Here is a 20,212-nt window from a genome sequence, read left to right as displayed (position 1 = left end):
GTGAACTTTGCAAGCTGGCAGCTCTGAAACAAAATGACAGCAAACCTGGGGAGGCAGAACTGGATTGGTTTGGCATTCAGTTCTCATCAATGCCAGAGACTAAAAAAAGCTTTGTAAATTTTGAAAACGTGACTGAACAGTCTGTCTCCTCACCCTGTGCAGACTCCAAGTTGGCTGCAGCAACTCTTTCACACACTAACTTTGAATAAGAAGGCAGGTAGGACTCAGCCAAGCCAGTCTTTAGATATAGTCTTTTCCCAACACAGGAAAGAGCGGGCATAACTCAGGAAGAGTTTGAGGTATAAGTAAGGCAGAGTTTAACCAGTGCAGAACAAAGTACAAAAGGTGATTGGTGTGGAGGATAAAGGGTGTGGGGAATGTTTTAACATCCATACACGTTCAATTAATTGGCAGCACTACCACACCAACTCAAAAACATTAAATAGCAGTATGCAAATAACTGACGGGTTTGCTCTATTCCCCACTCTTAATACCATCCTAAGACTAGCTTTTAAAAGGTCATGTTCGTCAGTATGCTTCTGCTTTAAGCCACAGTTGCATCTTCCCCATTTCTACCTGAATGTTCCACCTGTAAGGCCTCTACTGCCTCCCAGTGCAATACGTAAGGCCTTCTGCATGAAGATCAACAGCAGACCAAAGCAGCCCCGCAGTCCCCTGCACTTTTCACTGCAGTCAGAACTGTGCTTGACAGTCTTTTGGAGAGTCAAGGAGCTGGCTTCACGTCCAGAAGCTACAATTTTAGGCACACCATCAAATAGTGATTATTATAAAAAGCAAACATGAACAGTGAACATTTGTTTCGCTCCAGTGCTCTGGAACTAATTATGTTTAACTTGCTATTCCTATGCAAATGTCCACATAGTTTCAAACAGGTATGTGTTCCCTTCCAGCCGGACTTCTTCACACATAAAGATGAGGCAGTGTTTGCTTTAACTATTTTTATCCAACTGACCACATGATATGTGATCAAGTACTGCTTGATATGAGCTCCAGACCCCTGAAGGTCACAGCTTTATTTACCTATCCATCCTAGAAAGGTGGCAAAGTGGAAGGCATTAGAAGAAAGACAGACTGAAGCAAAGTTAAGTTCTATTTCAGGTGAATTTATTGAGTTATAAAGAACCTCTCAGCTCTACCATGAAAACCTTTACAAAAGGTTTTCAAAAGTTATTCTACAGCTATTACTGCTATTGAACCACAAGTTAAAAATACATAAGTAAATCCAATCAACCACATCCATAGCATCCATTGTAGTGACACTGGTTACCTCCACAGGACTTCGAGGCGTACTCCAACATGCAGAAGAGTGTTTTCCAACCACTGATTTATAAAGCCAGCAGCAGCAAGATTCTCAGTTCTTCTAATGTAGCTATGCCTGAAGAGCAGACATCCTTCCTGATGCAACTGTTGAAAGCTGGTTTCTTTTCAATATACATGTGTTTTATGAATCAAATTTAATTACAAGGCTATTCAGAAACAAGTACTGCAAGGTGTTAAAATAATCTTAAAGAGTACAATGAAATCCCCAGCTGGTTCCACCTGATACTTTTGGGAGGTGGTATTGCTGCCAGATGTACATGTAAAATCCTGGCATCACAACCAAAGCAAATGAAGTCCAACCTCCCAGGGCACTATCACTATTCCTGTCTTGATAAGCACTGCAGAAACAGCACTACCTGAAAACATCACTGTTCTTTTCTTACCACCCATGGATCTGGAAAGGCTGTTTTCAGTCAACTCCATCCAGCTGCAGAAAGAAATATAAATGCTCTTCACAATGATCCACCTTCCCATTCCCCAGTGCACTCTCAGAGGAGATCAAACATCAATGCTCCCTTCTGTTAGAGAATATCCCAGTTCAGCTGACTTTGTTTTCACATATACTCCCAGCTGTTTCAAGCCCTCAAGAAGTCCTACATTACAATACCACAATGCCAAAAGGATACAGGCACTCACAGCCATGCTCTGTAAGCTCACACATCCTGATGCATGCAGTTCCCACTGATGACACGTGGCTAGGTTTGCCTTGTTAATGATTCTACAAGGAATTTTACTTGGTAAGATTTCATACATGATGAATGTTTCCCCAAACATTCAATAACTTCAGTGCCAGTGGTCCTCCCACACGGCACTGACAGGTAAATGTTTTCTGATCAACAATGCAGCTCTACAACACTGACTCAAAGTATCAATTAAGATGAGTAACTATGCACAGAAAGCTAAAAACCCAGAAAGAAGTCAACCAGTGTCACAAATCTAGTAGCAGGAAAGCTGCTAACAGGGTTTCAGAGAAAAAAAATGAATATCCTGACTTGTACAAAAAAGGCAACCTACCAGCTTTATGTTCATTACCATCTTTATGTTTAAGAAAAAACAAGTAGTTTGTTCCTATTGCAAGGGCTACAAAATAAAACAAGTGAAGCCCAAGCATTGTTCAGGTAAGAAGCTACAATCTAGCCAATAAGTCTTTCATTGAGTACAGGCTACACTAAGGTGAGCTGGTATCTGACCTGGAAAGGCTCCCTCCATATAGCAGGGAGATTGTTAGAAGCACACCACCATCACACTGCTCTCCTCAAAGAGCAAGAGCATCTTCACACTCACAAAGCAAGCTACAAAACTGCTCACTACAAAGGAGCTACTCTAGGATTTCTAAAGTGGTTATACCATCATAGCAAAGAAATTCTCATCAGCTTCTTGGATTCATAGCTGGGCCATGCTGAGGACACATTCAGCTCATACTGCATATACAAGTGCCACCCATGCTGGTAACTGAGATCAGAATTCAGATGCTCAAATGTTGAGACACTGAGTCAGACCTAAATATAAGTAACAATAGTTTCACATTTGCAAGTGAAACCAGAACTACCCTGCCTGAACACTGTACTATACCCAATAACAGTGAACCGCTCATGCCTAGCACCAAGCAAAGAAGCAAGGTCACTGTAGGAATCCAGCTATGACTGTGAGGAAAACTTTAAAAGAAAGTACTTCCAAGCACTGCAGCATAACCTTCCCTGCTAAGCTTGATAGCTGTATGAGCTGCCCACAGTAACACACCTTACACATCTTACCCATCACTTCCTGCCCTCCAGAGAAATCAGTACAAACAATGCCATAGCTGTATCACTATGGGACAGATTTATCTGTTCCTTGCAACTCAGGAAAGTTTGGAGAGGGGTTTCATACATAAAGTTTCACTGAGATAAACATGAATGATTCTAACAACTGATCAAATCTCTAATACATGTTATTTATGTTTCAAAGCTATTCAGGTTGCTCATTAAGGACTAAGTTATCATTTAAACATAGAGCAGGAAAACTTGTACTTAGTCTGTGGTTAGTCTGAGTTGAATCTCATTACTGCCATCTGCAAAATGCAGTCATGCTAGGCTTTACAAAGATGGTGAAAGAGGGATATCTTCTAGATTCCTTAAAAAATTGAAGCATAGTGTAGTAAGAATTGTGATAGCTGTAACAGTCCAAACACATTACAAAGTTCACCTCTGGACCATGAACTGGCCTTGGGAGACCTCCAAAGGAAAGAGGGTTGTACAGTTGAAAGTGTTCTGAAGGACTGCCATGGCCATTGACAAAGAATCATACTGGGTTACTGTTACTTGACACCGCTCCGTCAGTGAAAAAGTGTCAGTGCCTATAACAACCTGGACTTAATTAGTCCAACAAGCTGGTGCTGTACAGCGCTTTTCCCCTTAACAGATCAGCTCTAGTTATGGCTAGATGGCAATATCATATCCCTTTTTTCTGCCCTGGGCCTTCCTCAATTCAAGAACTAGGGCAGACCGCCCCACAAGTTTCCATTACCCAAATGATCTCTTGATTTCATTTTTCAGTATCCATAACCTCATGTTGAGATTTCAATTCCAGTTTCTGAAAGGCAGACGGTTCATCTGCCAACCTGAGACTCAGTTATCTCTTCTAATTACTTAGTTCTTGAAATTGAGACTTTCACACAGTGCAACCTAGCAGTCATACAGAAGTCACTTACTACCATACACTTCGAAAATAATTGTGTTCATCAGTAGAATTTTACTTCTCAGTAGATTTTACTTTCCCTTGATCTTCCACTTTTTTGATGGCAGCTTGGATAGCTTCCTGATCACCAAGAAACTGGTGAGGGCCCAGAGGTTGCAGATTCTCATCAAGTTCAAGAAGTATGGGCACACCAGTGGGGAGAGTAACATTCATGATGTCCTCATCGGAAATGCCTGCCAAAGAAAAAAACAGTTACAGCTAGTGAACACGTTCCTAATTGTATATGTGCTCAGCCTTATTTCCAATATTAACCCATCTTAAAACGATCAAGAACTGTTTCCAGCCTCCAACAGCACCAGCAGCTGCTGAAGGGTCAATTCCCAGCTAGACCCCAGCTTGGTTAGCATTTTAAGAACAGCTACAGGAGGGAATTTCTGACAAGCCAAGGACAATTACCTCATTTTCTCATCTACATGTGAACTGAACAGGAAGAAACTGCCCTTTAATATAGGGCACTGGGGACATAGGCTCTCCTCTACATCTTCACAATTCATACACAATTGGAGAGATTATAGTCTACATGTTATTCCAACATAAAGCCCTCTGATAATTAACCAATACAACCATCTTTAAAGACACAGGATACAGTTAGTTTGCATGAGAAGCCATTGGAGAGAGAATTTAAGAGAAGATATCTTAAATTAGTTATCTTAAATCAGTATTTAAGTCTCCCAGTGTAGGGATCACTGCTCACACCTGATTTCTCAAAAGCATGCTTATGACTGTTTGCCTACAGTATTACCACCAGAATTACTAGATCAGAATACCCATTTCCACTTTCATATGAAGGAAAGAGGAAGAGAAGGAAGAAAGTCAAATTATACAACTTAGTGAAACAGAAATGCAGGAAAACTAAAAATAAGGTATACCTGTGGAGAAAACTCCATGCATTTTCTGGGGCTCCAATCTCAGTGAAACCTCTGATTATGTTGACATCAAGCACAAGTCTAAAGCATCCAAGTGAATTTTGAGACCAAGCCTCTAGTAAAATTTTAAAAAGTTTAAATGTTTGCATTAAAGAGCAATGACTGGAGACATTACTCCTGATGACATCAACTTTCTTCTGTCCAGAATTGAAGAATATCAGCATTTCCCCTTCCATCTCTGCTTTAAGAAGCACTTGAGGTTTCAGCCTGCCTGCTATTGAGAAGCAGGACACCTTCAAGTAATTCATGCTTACAAAAAGCACACAGGCTTCTAAAAAACAATGACTCCATATAAACTAAAGGACAAGAAAACATTCTCTTGCGCAGCTGACAAAACAGGTGGCTCTCTGAACACATGGGTGTAAATTTACCAGTAATTTTCACATTAAGTAAAAGAGCAGAGCCAACACATTAAGAGAAAAACAAAATCTCGCCATTCAGCAACAGTGGTATGACAGCAGGTCAGAAAAAACAAGTAATCAGGAGGTGACAATCATTTTATGCCACCACCCTGAGACTACACAAAACAAAACATTTGCAGTGACCTGTTCTTGTTTTGGTTAGACCAAGCACTTAGTTTAGCTGCAGATCAGCTGTTTCAGAAGGAAATGGAGCAAGAAACAGATAAACCCCTGCAAAAAGCTCCTTATTTTGTATTGAGCCACCAGTTCATCAAGAAAGCCACATACTCTGCCAGTTGAATCGATCCCTGTATACAAGGGTAAACTCACCTGTTATAAGGAGTAGAATCCCAGGCCTACATAACAGCACCAAGGAGCATCTACAGTTTTGTAACCATGCGCAATGGGAAAGTCCATTTACCAGGCACAAGCATTTTGCTCAAGGACTTTGGTTTGCAAAACAAGCAGCCAAGCCGAGATCTTATTTTCAGGATTCTTAAACACAGATTTTAACATATGTCACCATGTATCCACACAAAAAATCTGGCCCTAGGAAGTGTTCTGCCCACCTCTCATTCAGCCTCCCAGACTAAACCATCCAGATTTAAACAAAGCAGATGAAGTCATACGGGAGAATTTAGGCAAACCACAATGCGGTCAGCTGTCGGGATATTTAAAGGTTTCCTCTAAATCTGGATTAAATAAAAGTGGCTGTTGCTACACAGACTCAGAAATGCATTTTACCTTTGTAGCAAACACAGCGACCACACCAGAGACAACTAGTATGGATGTACAAATAAGAAGTACAGCCTGGGATAAACAAGTTGCAGCAAGAATGTTGGCTTTCTCACTGGGATTTTTCCTCCAGCGGAAGCGTTGCCTCACAGGCAGAAGGCTGGAGCTCTGGGTTGAGATGGATGAAAATCCTAAAGAACCAATAGTGTCCTGCTGCTTTATTTCAGCATTGTTACTCTATTTGTATAGCACTTCTGTCCAGCCAGAGAGATGTTGATCAGGCTTGACACAAGCCCCTCAGTTGCAAGCAAAATGCCCAGAGAACACCCCCTAGCAGGCTAGGAAGACAGTAAGAGATCACGTCTTGCTCTTGGAATGGCCAGAGTGTAAGCTAAACTGCTATCTGGTTACTTCATGTGCTTTAACTATAGCACAGTGACCTTTTCCTGCATTTCACTTGACCTGGCCTGTGTTACAACTGCATCCAATCTCATACACGAAGAGTGAAGTGAGGACAAGAATTCAACTGCTGACTACAAGGTGCAACAGGAAATGAGACCATTGAAGCAACACTCTTCCCTCTAGTGTAATACTAAAGCCTAAGTATCCTTCAGCAGGGCTGAGTCCATGCTGCTGGAAGCAGATTTTCCCCCAAAGAGGTTTAATCGTTCCTAAGGAAGTAATCATGAGAACAGACACTACCAAAGTACTCAGGGAGCCTTCTTTAGGACCCCAGATAAAATGCTGACTGGTCAACTGCATTTTTCAAGTGGACATTCTCCATGTTCTCTTGAGCACCTCTTAAACATTGGTTCTTTATTAGCTGTACAGCAGGAAGCAATTATGTACATGATCATAAGGATTTGTTACAGCACTTAAAGATTTGTCAAAGTCACATTCAAAACTATTCCAGCTCACTTAAACTCCATTTAACTGAACTGGATGATCAAACAGGCTGCTACTTTAAGATGTGAAATACACAGGGGGAGACTTTCATTGGTAGGCAGTCCTTCAGTATTAGCTTCACAGATCTACTACAAAGTACATTTCTCCACAAATCTCTTCGAGCTTCAAAGTTCACTTGTATCTTGTAGCTCTAAAGTACTAGCACTCTGGCAAGTCCTGCAGAGGCAAACCCCATGTGGCTTAAGTTTAAGCACCTACAGCCAACTCCCACAAGAGATGGTTCAGCTTCTCCCTCCCTCTCCCATGTTCTTCCCAAGTCTTCCTCCCATTCTTATGGTCAGAGCAACAAGAGAAGCACAACATAGTTTGAAGAGCTGGTCAAAGACCTTGACTGGAAGTTGGCTGAATGGCTGAGCTCTGAGGGTGGAGACCAGTGGTCTAAAGACTAATTGATGATCAGTAACTAATGGTGTACCCCCAGGATGGGTCCAGGCCTGTTCAACATCAGTAATAATCTGGATGATGGGGCAAAAAAAATGTACCATCAGATGACAAAACCTGAAGGAGCAGCTGATAAACCAGAAGGTCTTGTTGCCACCCAGAGGGACCTCAACAGGCTGAAGTGGGCCAGCAGAAGCTCATCGAGTCCCATGAGGAGAAGTGCAGAGCCCTGCCCCTGGGGAGGAACAGCCCCAGGCACCAGGACATGTGCTGGGGGCCGCCCAGCTGGAAAGCAGCTTGGCAGAAAAGGCCCTGGGGGTCCTGGTGGACACCAACTGAACATAAGCCAGCAACTGTGCCCTTGGCTAACACTAAGCTGGGCTGCATTAGGCAGAGCATTGCCAGCAGGTCAGGGAGGTGATCCTTCTCTACTCAGCACTGGTGAGGCCACACACAGTTCACTGCTGGGCTACCCAGCACAAGACACATGGAGATACTGGAGAGAGTCCAAGGAAGGGCCACAGATATGGTTAAAGGACTGAAGAATCCCATCTCTCCTCTGACGAATGGAAGAGCGTGGTGCAACTATTTAGCCTGGAGAACGGAAGGCTCAGAGAGGATCTTATCAACGTACATAAACACCTGAAGGAAGGGTGTAAAGACAGAGCCAGACTCTTTTCAGTGGTGCCCCGTGCCAGGACACTGAAGGTTGTCTGAACACTGGGAAGCATTTTACTGTGCAGGTGCTGGAACACTGGCACAGGTTGCCCAGAGAGGCTGTTGCGTCTCCCTCCTTGGAAATCTTCAAAAGCCACCTGCACATGGCCCTGGGCAGCCTGCTGTAGGTACCCCTGCTTGAGCAGGGGGCTGGACCAGAGGACTTTCAGGGTCCCTTGCAACTCAACCCACTCCATGAACACCTGTTGAGAACAGCAACACCCCTCCTTCCTTGCTTGTTAGCTACACTTGAGGACAGATGATTCATCTGTAGATGAATTTTCATCTGTTAATGGGATTGCTCTAGAAGTGCTTTGTATTTGAGATCCAGATCAGGTCCTTGCATCCTTCCCACAATCTTAATGATAATATTGAAGCTTTAGTCTAAAGTTAAATACCCAGGACCTGATGCTGCCCTCCTTAAAGGGGTGCCAGTTGCATGCAGGCTGACAGAGGACCTAGCTTCAGTGAAGTAGCAGAAGTAGGTTGTGTTATAATCTTGCTCTTGACCTTTACAGGATCTAATCTCACTGTGCAGACTTTGGGAACAATAGGTGGGCTACGACCATTGCTGCAGCATATTAACAACATACTTCACCCTTACATCTGCCAACCTTTTCTCCTATGTCAATAGGAAATGAGATCCTGATCATGGCCTGAATTTGACGGGGTCATTACTGAGGCCAATCCCATGAGATAGATCCATGTTTTTTCTTACACTACAGTATTCTCATGCAGTAGAGGAGTCACAGCCTGCCTTAAACTCCTCAAGCAGTCACAGATTAGATCTGATACCAACAGCATTAGCTGCCAGCTATGCCATTAGGGTGAGAAAGGCCCACAGTCCTTCAGAAGTGACCCAGGCCGCACTACCACAGCCAGGAACTCACAGCAACACTGTGACCAACAATTCTGAGCATGCAACTCTGGAGCCTACCAGCATACACCTTGTTCTTGGACAGGGCTTTGGCAAAAGACCCCATCTCTGGCTGAAGCACTGTTCAGAGTCCCTCACACAAGAGGCCTGGTATGCTAATATTACTGTCAGGTAGCACGCTATGATGAACTCTTCCCTCTACTGGCCTAAGTTTGTGGAAAAGATCACCACCTTCTCACAGATGTGCCCGAAACCAGTCTGCTCAAGAAGACGCGACTCCACAGGTCCTCCTCACACTCCACCTTTGGAAGTCACTAACAACTGGTCTCTGAAGCCATGCCCTTGCAGCTCCAGATCTGGGTCAGGCTGTTCCAACCTTCCTCTGTACTACCCGCAGGCACTTGTCACGCTCTTCCCTGAGCAGACTCAGCCACCAACAGGGCAGAAAGCTACCCACTCCTTGCTGGTTTTGCCAGTTTAGAGGCAAAGCTAACTCAAAAATGCCCAACAAGCTCACAAGAAAAACAGGAGCACAGCCAGAGAGTGGGATGATGCCACTCCTTTGCCAGCTTAATTGGCAATGATTACTAGCATCACACAGATCACCTGCAGATGATGCAAAGATGAGTATTCTGAAAGGACTAGACAAGCTTAGTCACTATGACTGGGATCTGTCACCAATGCTGTATCTTTGTGACACAAAACAGCCACGTGTCTGTCTCCTTGGTGGCATTTATCATATTCACAGGGCTTTTACCTACAAGGACCACTGCCCAGCATCCTCACCAGAGGCCACCAGCACCCTCTGGGACAGGTCACTCAGCCCACAAGGACCAAACAGCAAGCTCTGAGAGCAGCTGCTGTTTCTGATCTGAGTGCATACAACATGACCATCCAGTTGCTTTTTTTTTGTTAAATACTGTTTTCAGCAAGGCTACAGCAATTTTACTTTTAAATCTTCTCACATGGAAACTGTGACAGATCCCACAGACATCTCACTTACCCTACTGAGGTCTACCCTGAGCACTGAGAAAACAAACAAAGTCCAAACCTACAATCAAAGGCTTGTTCGCCTGACATTCCGCTGCTCTGATGATTTGTGTGCAAGTGGAAGACAGCCGCTTTTTTGATTAAAAAAAAAAAACATTCTGATTCAGAAAACTGAATGCCTGTTTTGAAAAAACTTTGAAATAGGAACTTCAAGGATAACTTGCAAAACCTTTGAGAAAAGGCATGAAGTTTCACCTCAAAACAACTGGAATTATTTCATCAACTCAAGTTGAGTGAAAATATTTATTGCCATTTAAAGCTTGAGCTACAGCTTCCACAATTAACTTGTTACTAAGATACCCAAGCACTCATTTATGACTGCTGCTTGAAGAATTTGAAGCCCATTTTCTCAGTACCCCAAAAAACATGGCTTCAGTGAAGACAAAGGAGCCTAGGCACTTCCCACAGGTGTAAGACGGTTTGTTATAAAAAGCCCCCACAAAATAAAGCCCATTCCGCAGTGGGTGCTACAAGTACAGCAGGCTAACAAACTTTAAACACTGTTGGATGAGGTCCAGCTCCAGCAAGACTCCAGAGCAGCTCACCACCTTTCAGGAGAAAGAGAGTCATGAAAACAGACAAGGCATCTCTTAACTAGACATAGATTGGAGATAAGCAAAAAATGCAGGTGGCAGTATCAGGTCTTAAAGGTCTGCTCATGCCACCCTTCAGGACAGCTCTGCAGCAATCCAGATCCCCACTGCTTAGGGCAGAGAAGAGCCAGCACATCTCTTGCAATTGCTCCTGTGTGGGAGCTGAGGTAGCTGATGGACAGTCCTTGGTGAAAAGAACTAGATCCTCTGCCAAGGATTCCTCACATTTAACTATGCAGGCATGCACTGGGAGGGATGAGGTATGGTCCAATACAGAAAAATCTGCTTTGTTTGGTTGTTTTCTCATTTGTAGTTGTAATGTGGGCAGCTCTTAAGGACTGCACCTAATTTAGGATGTCCACAGAAAAGCTTTGCAGCTGGCTCTAACTTACTGCTCTCACTGACCTCAATGAGAAAAGAAAACCAGGCACATTTTAAAATAACGTTTATCAGTTGCTGATGCTGTCCCCTCTAGTTTTGGTACATAACTGCATGAAGAGTTGCCCAGGGTTTCCGCAGAAAGTGGCATCTCACACCTAGAGAGCTTGGCCAGCATGGCTTCCTGCACTGCTTCAGTTCTTAGGGGGCAGGGAGGGGGCACTGGCTGGGAGTCCTCCTGTCCCTTTATCCCCTCTATTTTTAAGATCATTTCATGTATGGACAGCCATCCTGACCACATCAGTGGAACCAGCTGAACCAGCCTTCCTCCCGCATCCGAGGGATCTGTACCCCAGACAGAATTCACTGCCTCTGTAGTTCTGGAAGCCACCTGGGTGTGCTTATCCTCTGGGCTTTTGACTCCCACTACAGCATCAGCTGCACTGACTGTTCCAGCATGCCTGAATGCAAAACATGCCTTACAGAGTCAGAGCTATGAAGGTACACAGAATTTAGAGCTAGAGAAAACTGAGTGGGCACAATCCAGTTTGCAAATATTCACAGCTATATCCCTAGCAGACTGCTCTCATGCACACGGTAGTCACTAAATTCTACGCTGCCCATAGAGAAATGAATACACTTCCTTCCAGTTCAGGATTGCTTATACTAGAAGCCATGTTATTATAAAGGAGGTGGGAGAGAAGGAATAATCTAGCAAAAATCAATCACTTTCTTTCCAGGTCCCAAATAATCAACTTCATGCTAAGCTACTAGCTTAGCTGTTGACTGGAAGGCATTTTCTATATCTGGAAATATTACAGTACATTCATAAGCTTCAGCAAGTACCTACTTCCTACAGAATTCCCTGTCACAGAAGCTTTTAAGAATCACCAGGACTGAATCCTTAGAAGAAGGAACACCACAAAGTCAAGAACACATCCTGCAACCCAAGACAGTTTTTTCCACCATGTTAAAGCAACGCTTGTTTAATAAACAGATTATGACTTCAACCCTTCTGGCAAAACAGCTGAATAAATGCAAAAAACAGTCTGAAGAGTTTGTCTAGACTAACCACAAAGTTAGTCTGAATACACTTGTTTAAAATGAGCAACAATAATAGGGGGAAGTGGGGTGCTCTTCAACTATGTTAACCCAACTGATTCTTCCTCACCTCTCTTCAGCCCCTAGTTTGAGTCCTGTTCCAGTAGGTCAACTTTTCACTCTCTCCTTGTAGACCACAGACATTAAATGTTACGTTGTCCAGACAAGCAATACACTACAGAGAAAAATGCAGAACTCCACACAGGTGTGTAAGGGGAAGAGGGGAAGGCTAAAAGGAAGACCCTTACCTTCCACGTGCTTGAGCAGTGCCCTGCTGCTGTTGCCATGAGCAGATATAAGGATCATTTTGCCACTTTTGAGTTCTGGCACTATCTTTTCATTCCAATAGGGAAGGAGTCTATCAAGCACATCTTTCAGACTTTCAGCCTTTGGAAGATTATCCTGGGAGACATCACCACATTTATACCGGCGGTCATTGTAGATCTCTTCGTAGTAGGGATGAGATTCAGTTATGGGAGGCGGGGTAACATCATAGCTTCTCCTCCAGATTTTCACTTGCTCTTCCCCATGATTCAGAGCCATCTCTGCTCTGTTGAGACCAATCAGCGCACCATAGTGGCGCTCATTCAGTCGCCATGAGCTCTGAATGGGGACCCACTCCTGGCCCATCTCTTCCAGAATCAGCCATGCAGTCTGGATGGAGCGCCTGAGTACAGAGGTGAAGACAAGGTCAAACTCAAAGCCCAGGGCTTTAAGGTGTTTGCCACAGTTCTGAGCTTCCCTTATCCCATCACTGCTCAGCTTCTGGTCCACCCAGCTGCAGAAGCGATTCTCCTTGTTCCAGGCTCCTTCCCCATGTCTTAGGAGAACAAGCTTGTACTTAGCCATGGTGGTTGCAGCTTGGCACAGATGAACACGGGTCTGGCATCTAGCAATGAGGCATCTGGGCATAGATGAGACACAAACAAAACCCACAGATAATGCATTACAAGTATTAATATGGCAGCAAAGAGCAGACAACTATCAGGATCAAAACAACCAAAGACTAATGTCTGATGAGTATGTTTTTACCTGTAAGGTCTCCTGGATTTGAATTCCTTTCCACCCTCGCATGCGAGGAAAAGCACCATCCTCCATGCAGCTTGCTGGGACAAGCCCACTTACCCAATTGATTAGTGGTAGATTTGTGCAAGGTATTCCTGCCTACGGATTTCCATCAAGTGCTTAAATAGAGCCTCATTCAACAGCAGCGGCTCCCAATCAGAGAAGCAGACCTCACTCTGTGGTGACTCATGAAATTAGAGGCAAGACATGGAGACAAAGGTTGAGAGCTGCCCAGGCCCACACCAGCTCCAAGGGAATGCAGGCACACAGACACCAACTGTGAGACTCAGCAATTGGAGAGAGCCACCACAGAACCTTATTAGCTTTCTCAAATGAAATTTGACCATAATTATGCTCCACATAACTTGCTTCGTCACATTTTCTCCCCAGCACTCCTCATTTGCTAATCTCTGCTCTATTTTTCTCCAGGCTACCTCCTCAACCATTCCTCCACACTCAAATGCCACAAGACAATCCTAGGATGCGATGCACAGCTAGTGAGCCCTCATCTCATGGAACCCAGAACTCATTTCACAATGTATTCCATCCCTCTGCCTGACTTTAAAGCCCATTTTCCACTTCTGTTCTTACAGGCTGGGATTTATGATTCTACTTTTTCCCATAGGTAAAACTGGCATTTTGTCTTCAATAAATACAGCTACACATCCATGAGGTCAAACAGCACCTTTCTCTATTTCAGCTGACTACACCACAGGAATTCTGGGTTGTCTTCCATGGGTGCTAGACTGTAACCTAACTTAGGACTGGATTCCCAGAAATTAAATATTTATGTAATATTTATAAATCAGTTGGAGCTGCTTCAGTCACACTCCATGTGGCTCAAATTCAGACCCATCTGTAGTATGAGTTAAACCCACACAGCCTGGGTTTTGGAAAGCGCCCACTACAACATCAGCATTCATTTTTACCAAACGCTTTCAAAGAGCATATAGAGAAATTGAATTCATTACAGCCAACATCAAAGTATTGAGGCCAACAGCATCTTAAGCTCTCCTTTACACCCACAATCACAGAAAAATCTAGGTTGGAAAAGACATTCAAAAGAATCCAGCTACCAGCCTGACCCCATCAAGTCCCATCACTGAACTACGCCCCTCACGTAAAGAGGGCGTCTCTTCTCTTAAATACCTCCAGAAGTGGCAACTCCACTTCCTTGGACAGTCTGTTCCCATAACTGACCACCCTGTCTGAGGATCTTCCCAATGTCCAGTCTAAATCTCCCCTGGAGTAACCCGCGACACAGTTTCCTCATGTCCTATCACTTGTCACTTGACAGACCGACACCCTCACTGCAACCTCCGTTCAGTAGTCATAGAGAGTGATGAGGTCTCCCTCAGCCTCCTCTTCTCCAGTTCCCTCAGCCACTCATTAAATCTTGCTTTCTGGTCCCTCAGCAGCACTGAGTACAGAGGAACAGTCACTTCCCTGGTCCTGCTGGCCACACCATTGCTGATGCAGGCCAGGACAATCTTGGCCTTCTTGGCCACCTGGGCATGCTGCTGGCTCACATTCAGCCAGCTGTTGACCAGCACCCCCAGGTCCTCCTCTGCCATTCTTCCCCAGGCCTGTACCACTGCATCAGTTTAGGACCCAAGTACAGAACCCAGCACGGAGCCTCGCTGAAGCTGTGCTCGGATGCGGCCCATTGATCCAGCCGATCCAGATCCCTCTGCAAAGCCTTCCTGTCTTCAAGCAGATCCACACTCCCACCTAACCTGATGTTGTCTGCAAACTTACCGGTGGATTTTATCCCCTCATGCTGATCATTGAGGAAAGTGTTAAACAAGACTGAGGCCTAGAAAACACCCCTGGTGACCAGCCATCAGCTGGCTTGAACTCCATTTGCTGTGGCTTTGATTTCTTCACCCTATACACCCATCCAAGCCATTCACAGCCAGTTTCTCCAGCAGAGCACTGCAGTAAGTGGTGTCAAATGCTTTACTACAAGCCAGGTAAACACCACCCACAGCCTTTCCCTCACCTACTAAGCAGGTCATCTTGTCACAGAAGGAGATCAGGTTAGTCAGGCAGGACCTGCCCTTCATAAACACATGCTGCCTCTTTTTGATCATTCAGTTGTCCCATACGTGCCATGCAATGGCACTCGAGATATCTGCTCCATAACCTTCCCTTGTAATGAGGTCACACTAATTCCCTGGATCCTCCCTTCTCACTCTTCTTGCAGATCGGAGTCACATTTGCTAATTTCCAGTAAACTTGGACCTCCCCAGTTAGCCAGGACTGCTAATAAATTACTGAAAGAGGCTTGGCAAGCACCTCCACCAACTCCTTCAGTACCCAGACTTAAAAACATTCAAAGATGTAGTAGGTCACCCCATTGGATTATAGGGATTATTACTCATCTCCTTCCCTGTCAGTCTTCCAACTGAGGAGGCTGGGTACCCTGGGACCAACTGGCCTTTCTAATAAAAAAGAAGGCAAAAAAAGGTATTAAGTACCCCAACCTTATCTTTCATCACTAAATTTCCCCTCACATCCAATAAAGTATGGAGATTCTCCTTAATCCTCCTTTTCTTGTTGATATAATAAAAGCATTTAATTGTCTTTTACTGCACTAGCCAAACTGAGTTCCAGCCGGGCTTCAGCCTAATTTTCACCCTGTGCAACTTGACAATAGTTCTACAGTTCTCTTGTGTTGCCCATCCCTTTTTCCAGGGTACATGAACTTTTTCGTGTTCAGTTCCAGAAGCTCTGTTCAGCCATACTCATCTTCTCCCCCACCAGCCTGCCTTTTCCCTGACTCCCAACCAGACTCAACCCTTTCATCACCACCACTCAAGCTCCATGCAGCCAAGGCATTCCCTAACATACAGGGCTACCCCACCTCCTCCCCTTCCCCATCTCTCCTGAAGAACCCCAAAACACCCACCCCACCTATCTCCAGACAGGCAAGCCATCCCACCACATCTCACTGAGGCCAGTGATACCACAGCCCTGAGACTGAACTAAAGCTTCCAGTTCCCCTTATTTCCCTAGCCACATGCATTCAAGTAGAAGCACTTCAGCTTGGTTCCTATTGAAACTTATTTGACGGAGTGGCTGACATTCCTTTGTGCTGCTCTTTAGACACTCTGCTGCTGGTCTGACCCCTTCCTTGGCTCTGGGCATCCATTGCTGGCGCTGGCATCAAACCACTGAGTCACTGGATTGAGCCACCTGTGCTCCAGCGGCTCTTACAGAGATGCTCCAAAGGCTCTGTAGTCCTCTATGATATACCTTGGACTGCTTGACAGTGTTGTTGGTGCCCACACTAAAATAACAATGGACAGTGATCTGTGGGTTGTACAAGGCGCAGCAGTCTCTTGGCAACAGCCCTAATAAAAGCCCCATAGGCAAACCTCTTGCAAGTAGGTCAGATCAACAAATAGCCACCTCTGATCCCTGCAGAAGAAAGCTCCCTACTACTATCATCCATCTCCGTTTCTTGGTTGGACTGGTCATTATAGAGTGAACAGAACAAGCTGGCTCAGTCAACACCCGCATCTCCCTTGACATGACCGCTCCTCCTCTGCAGTCCAGTGGTTCTGCAAGGGCAGAACATAGCCCATAGAGTCACACCGGCAACAGGGGAAATCTCTTCCTCCTGCTGCTCTTTGCTGTAAGAAGCTTCCATTGCTGTTTTTTCAGTTTAACTCCCTTCTCTAAGGGCTTGAAGGCAGGTTTCTGAGTGAGTTTGCTGCAGATGACACATGGAACCACCTAACTCCTCCTCAGCTTTCCTGATATCGCAGCCTTCTCACCACCTCCTGCAGGAGGCCCTCTACCCAGAGAGGCATTTTGCAGGCAGGTTTGCTGCCCACCCCACCAAAAGGGAAAGGTCTGGGCGCTTTCTGCAGTCTGAGCTGCACACTGCAGCCTGTCCCTCCAGCAGCTCTGTCTGGGTGGAAGTATCAAGCAACTCTGGGGGAGGTGGAGGAAACCCCAGACGGAGCTGCAGCCTTTACCCTCAGTCAAGTGCCCACCACTCTGTCCAGACAACTGTGACCCTGCAAGTGCCAGTAAATACACAGGGTGCCACACCTTCCTTATGCTTGTTTGCGGTCACTAGCACACCCCAGAGCTGCCTATTCTTCAAGTGGTAGCTTTCACAACCCATGCAAGGGTTTCCAGGAGGTCACTCCACTACCCTGGGGCTTCCCCGGCTCAGGAAATCACTCTGGTCCAGCACCCAAACTGACCAGCTCCAGAGCAACACGCCTCACCGTGTGAGGAAAGAGCATACATCACACAAGGACACCATGCAACAGCTTCCAACTACTGGGACAGCTCAAGGGCTTTGTGAAGCTAAGGGCTACCAGAGTTTTACATAATATCAGCAGGTGTTGTCTGATAGACAACAGACCATTGGTAAATACAAGATGAAGTCTGATCTCACAGTGAAGAGACTTGAGTTTTATGTAGCACAAGGAGCATCTCAGTTGAAATCCCTTGCATGTCCTGCTTTTTCCACTCAGTCATGAACTGCACACTATGCAAAGAAATCAACTTATATTAAGATGTAGTTGTCATGTTCCTACCAGTCAGATATAGTAGTGACCCATACCTTATAAGATACCAGCTTTACAAGAACTACAGACAGCACTTCCATCCAGAGCCAAGGTACTTTCTCCAACAGCCCACAGGTACCATTAAAAGTTGCAGCATCCACAGCAAAAGCTAAACAAAACACAGCCCCCTAGAAAGCTGCATCTCTGCAAATACCTCACTGTTCAGATCAACTGTATTATCCACAAGAACAAATCAAGCCATTTGCAAGACTATGTTAAGACTGAGTACAAAAAAACCAAGATCCAACAATAAAGGAGATGCACCTGTTCACACACATTCTTATTCAGGTACTTTGGGTCTGAAAAAAAAAAGCAGCTCAGTGAATTTAATGAAGAAAAGCCTTATACAAAGACCTAGGACCACCTGAGGACTATAAACTCCAGCTCAGTTATATAAAGGATTGAGAATCACCACCTTTTAGAAAGGACTGGCAGTCACGGGGCTGCTTGAACATCAGTACACTTACGGAAGCGTTTAGCTACAAAGCCTGAGGGCCAGGCACCGAAACAACCTTACTCACCTTCCCTATGGCAAAGGCACAGCCCCCACAGATCCCAGCAGACTCGACAGCTGCTCTGCTTTTCACAGGGCCCCCAGACACTGGGCTGTTACCTGCAGGAGGAGCACACACCGACCGCTCGCACAAGGGAGCCACAGACGGCTACGCCATGCCAGCCACCGCTTGCTTTCGGGGCTGTACGAAAGCAGAGCGCACCCCACACACGGGGCCGCACCGGAGCCCCCGGCCTGCCCCTCACGGAGCCCCCTGACCGTTAGCCGCCCCCTCAGGCCGTTAACGGCCGCCTTACCCGCAGGAGAAGGGGGAGGCAGCGGCCCGCCCGTACCGCCTCAGCTGCACCCCGCAACTCTGCCCCCATGCCCCGGCCGCCCTCCTCCCGCCGCTGAGCGGTTGCCCCCCGAGCTCTTCTATAAACCCCCGGCGTCCGCGCGCCCGTGACGCCGGGGAGGGAGCGGAGGGCGCGATTGGGCGGCCCGGCGGATGAGCGGCACCCAGAGCCAATCGGAGCGCGCCGGTGGGCGCGGCCGCGGGAGGGCGGGGGCGGCGGGGCGGGAGGTCACCTGTGCCGGAAGCGGCGGCCTGGGCGGGTGGGCGGCGGGCGGCCGCTGCGCGGCCCCTGCGCGGCCCCGCGGCCAGCACGGGGGGAGGGGCGGGGCGGGGCGAGGCTGCCCTGAGGGGTGGGCTCGGGCCGGGAGCAGGCCCAGGGATGGGGCGGCCACGGCCTGTGGGCAGAGAGATCCGGGGCCTCACCGCTCCTGAGGGGAGAGCTTCCCCTGACCTCTCGTCTAAAGCTCTGCTCTAGTAGTTTGAAGCCATCCCCCCGTGTTCTGTCACTGGCCAAGCAAAAAGTCCTCCGTCTGTTTTATAAGCCCCCTTTAAGTACTGAAAAGACACAACGAGGTCTCCCTGGAGCCTTCCCTTCTCCATGCTGAACAGCCCCAGCTCCCTCAGCCTGTCTCCATAGGAGAGGTGCTCCAGCCCTCTGATCAGCCCCGTGGCCTCCCCTGGGCCCACTCCCACAGGTCCATGTCCTTCTGGTGCTGGGGGCCCCAGAGCTGAACGCAGGGCTCCAGGTGGGGCCTCACAGAGCAGAGCAGAGGGGCAGAATCCCCTCCCTGCCCTGCTGGCCACCCCTCTGTTGATGCCGCCCAGGACACAGTTGGCCTTTTGTCCACCACCCCTCAGCTCCACCTGGTGAAGAGGAAGGCTGGTGCTTCACGTTGTGTGATCGCACACCTGCCATCACCCTGCCTGCCCTGGATCACACCCGACGCCTCGTGCACCAACGTGCACAGTTCTGGAGGTGGGTCCGTGGGTCCAGCACGGGCAAACCAACCGATGGAGCCCATGAGGTAAAGAGGCAGAGATACTAGAGAAAAATAGGTATTCCTGAGCCTGAGGACCTCAGTATCTTTGGGCTGTACTTCAGTGGGTAAGAATGCAATTAACAGAAAGATGCATTACAGGCCAATATGCAGTCACAGCCACAGGACACAAGCCAGGACCTCCACGGCCATTAAATGCATAATCTTATTACCGCTACTCTTTGAACAAGATCGTTTCATTAGCATGGCAAAAGCAGCCAAGTGACTTTGATTCGCATTTCAAACTACACAAGAACCGACAGTCCAAGCCATATCCTGTTCCCGACTTCTTGCAGACAGCTACGCTCCTTTGGCAGCAATTATCTCGTGGACCAGCTGGGCTGTGTTTTTCAGGGTCTCTGCTCTGGAACCCTTCCAGGCCGTAGCAGATGCTTTTCACTGGAATGTTTATTGCAGAAGCAGCAGCTTAGGGAACTCCTTTCCTCAACACACAAGCTTCTGCTTGGGCAC

The 20,212-nt window shown here is 46.5% G+C and overlaps 1 protein-coding gene across 3 annotated transcripts; it reads right to left on the bottom strand.

The window, feature by feature from the left end:
- Positions 1-1,105: 1,105 nt before the first annotated feature.
- On the bottom strand, positions 1,106-18,801 carry BPGM (bisphosphoglycerate mutase). Of its 3 annotated transcripts, XM_035550860.2 has the most exons (4): positions 18,667-18,761; positions 18,378-18,469; positions 12,451-13,106; positions 1,112-4,250 (listed from the first exon to the last, which is right to left on the bottom strand). In XM_035550860.2, the coding sequence occupies exons 3-4, from the start codon at positions 13,049-13,051 to the stop codon at positions 4,072-4,074; spliced, it is 780 nt and encodes a 259-aa protein (XP_035406753.1). In that variant the 5' UTR covers positions 13,052-13,106; positions 18,378-18,469; positions 18,667-18,761; the 3' UTR covers positions 1,112-4,071. The 3 variants fall into 3 exon arrangements, with proteins under 3 accessions (XP_035406755.1, XP_035406752.1, XP_035406753.1); XM_035550862.2 differs by lacking the exon at positions 18,378-18,469 and having other exon boundaries at positions 1,106-4,250; positions 18,667-18,801; XM_035550859.2 differs by lacking the exons at positions 18,378-18,469; positions 18,667-18,761 and adding an exon at positions 13,235-14,119 and having other exon boundaries at positions 1,106-4,250.
- Between the last annotated feature and the right edge of the window lie 1,411 nt (positions 18,802-20,212).

Source organism: Cygnus atratus, chromosome 1, assembly GCF_013377495.2.
Source record: "Cygnus atratus isolate AKBS03 ecotype Queensland, Australia chromosome 1, CAtr_DNAZoo_HiC_assembly, whole genome shotgun sequence".
Classification (NCBI taxonomy): Eukaryota; Metazoa; Chordata; class Aves; order Anseriformes; family Anatidae; genus Cygnus; species Cygnus atratus.
Note: the sequence above shows the minus strand (reverse complement) of the source record. Positions and strands in the feature narration are given on the sequence as shown.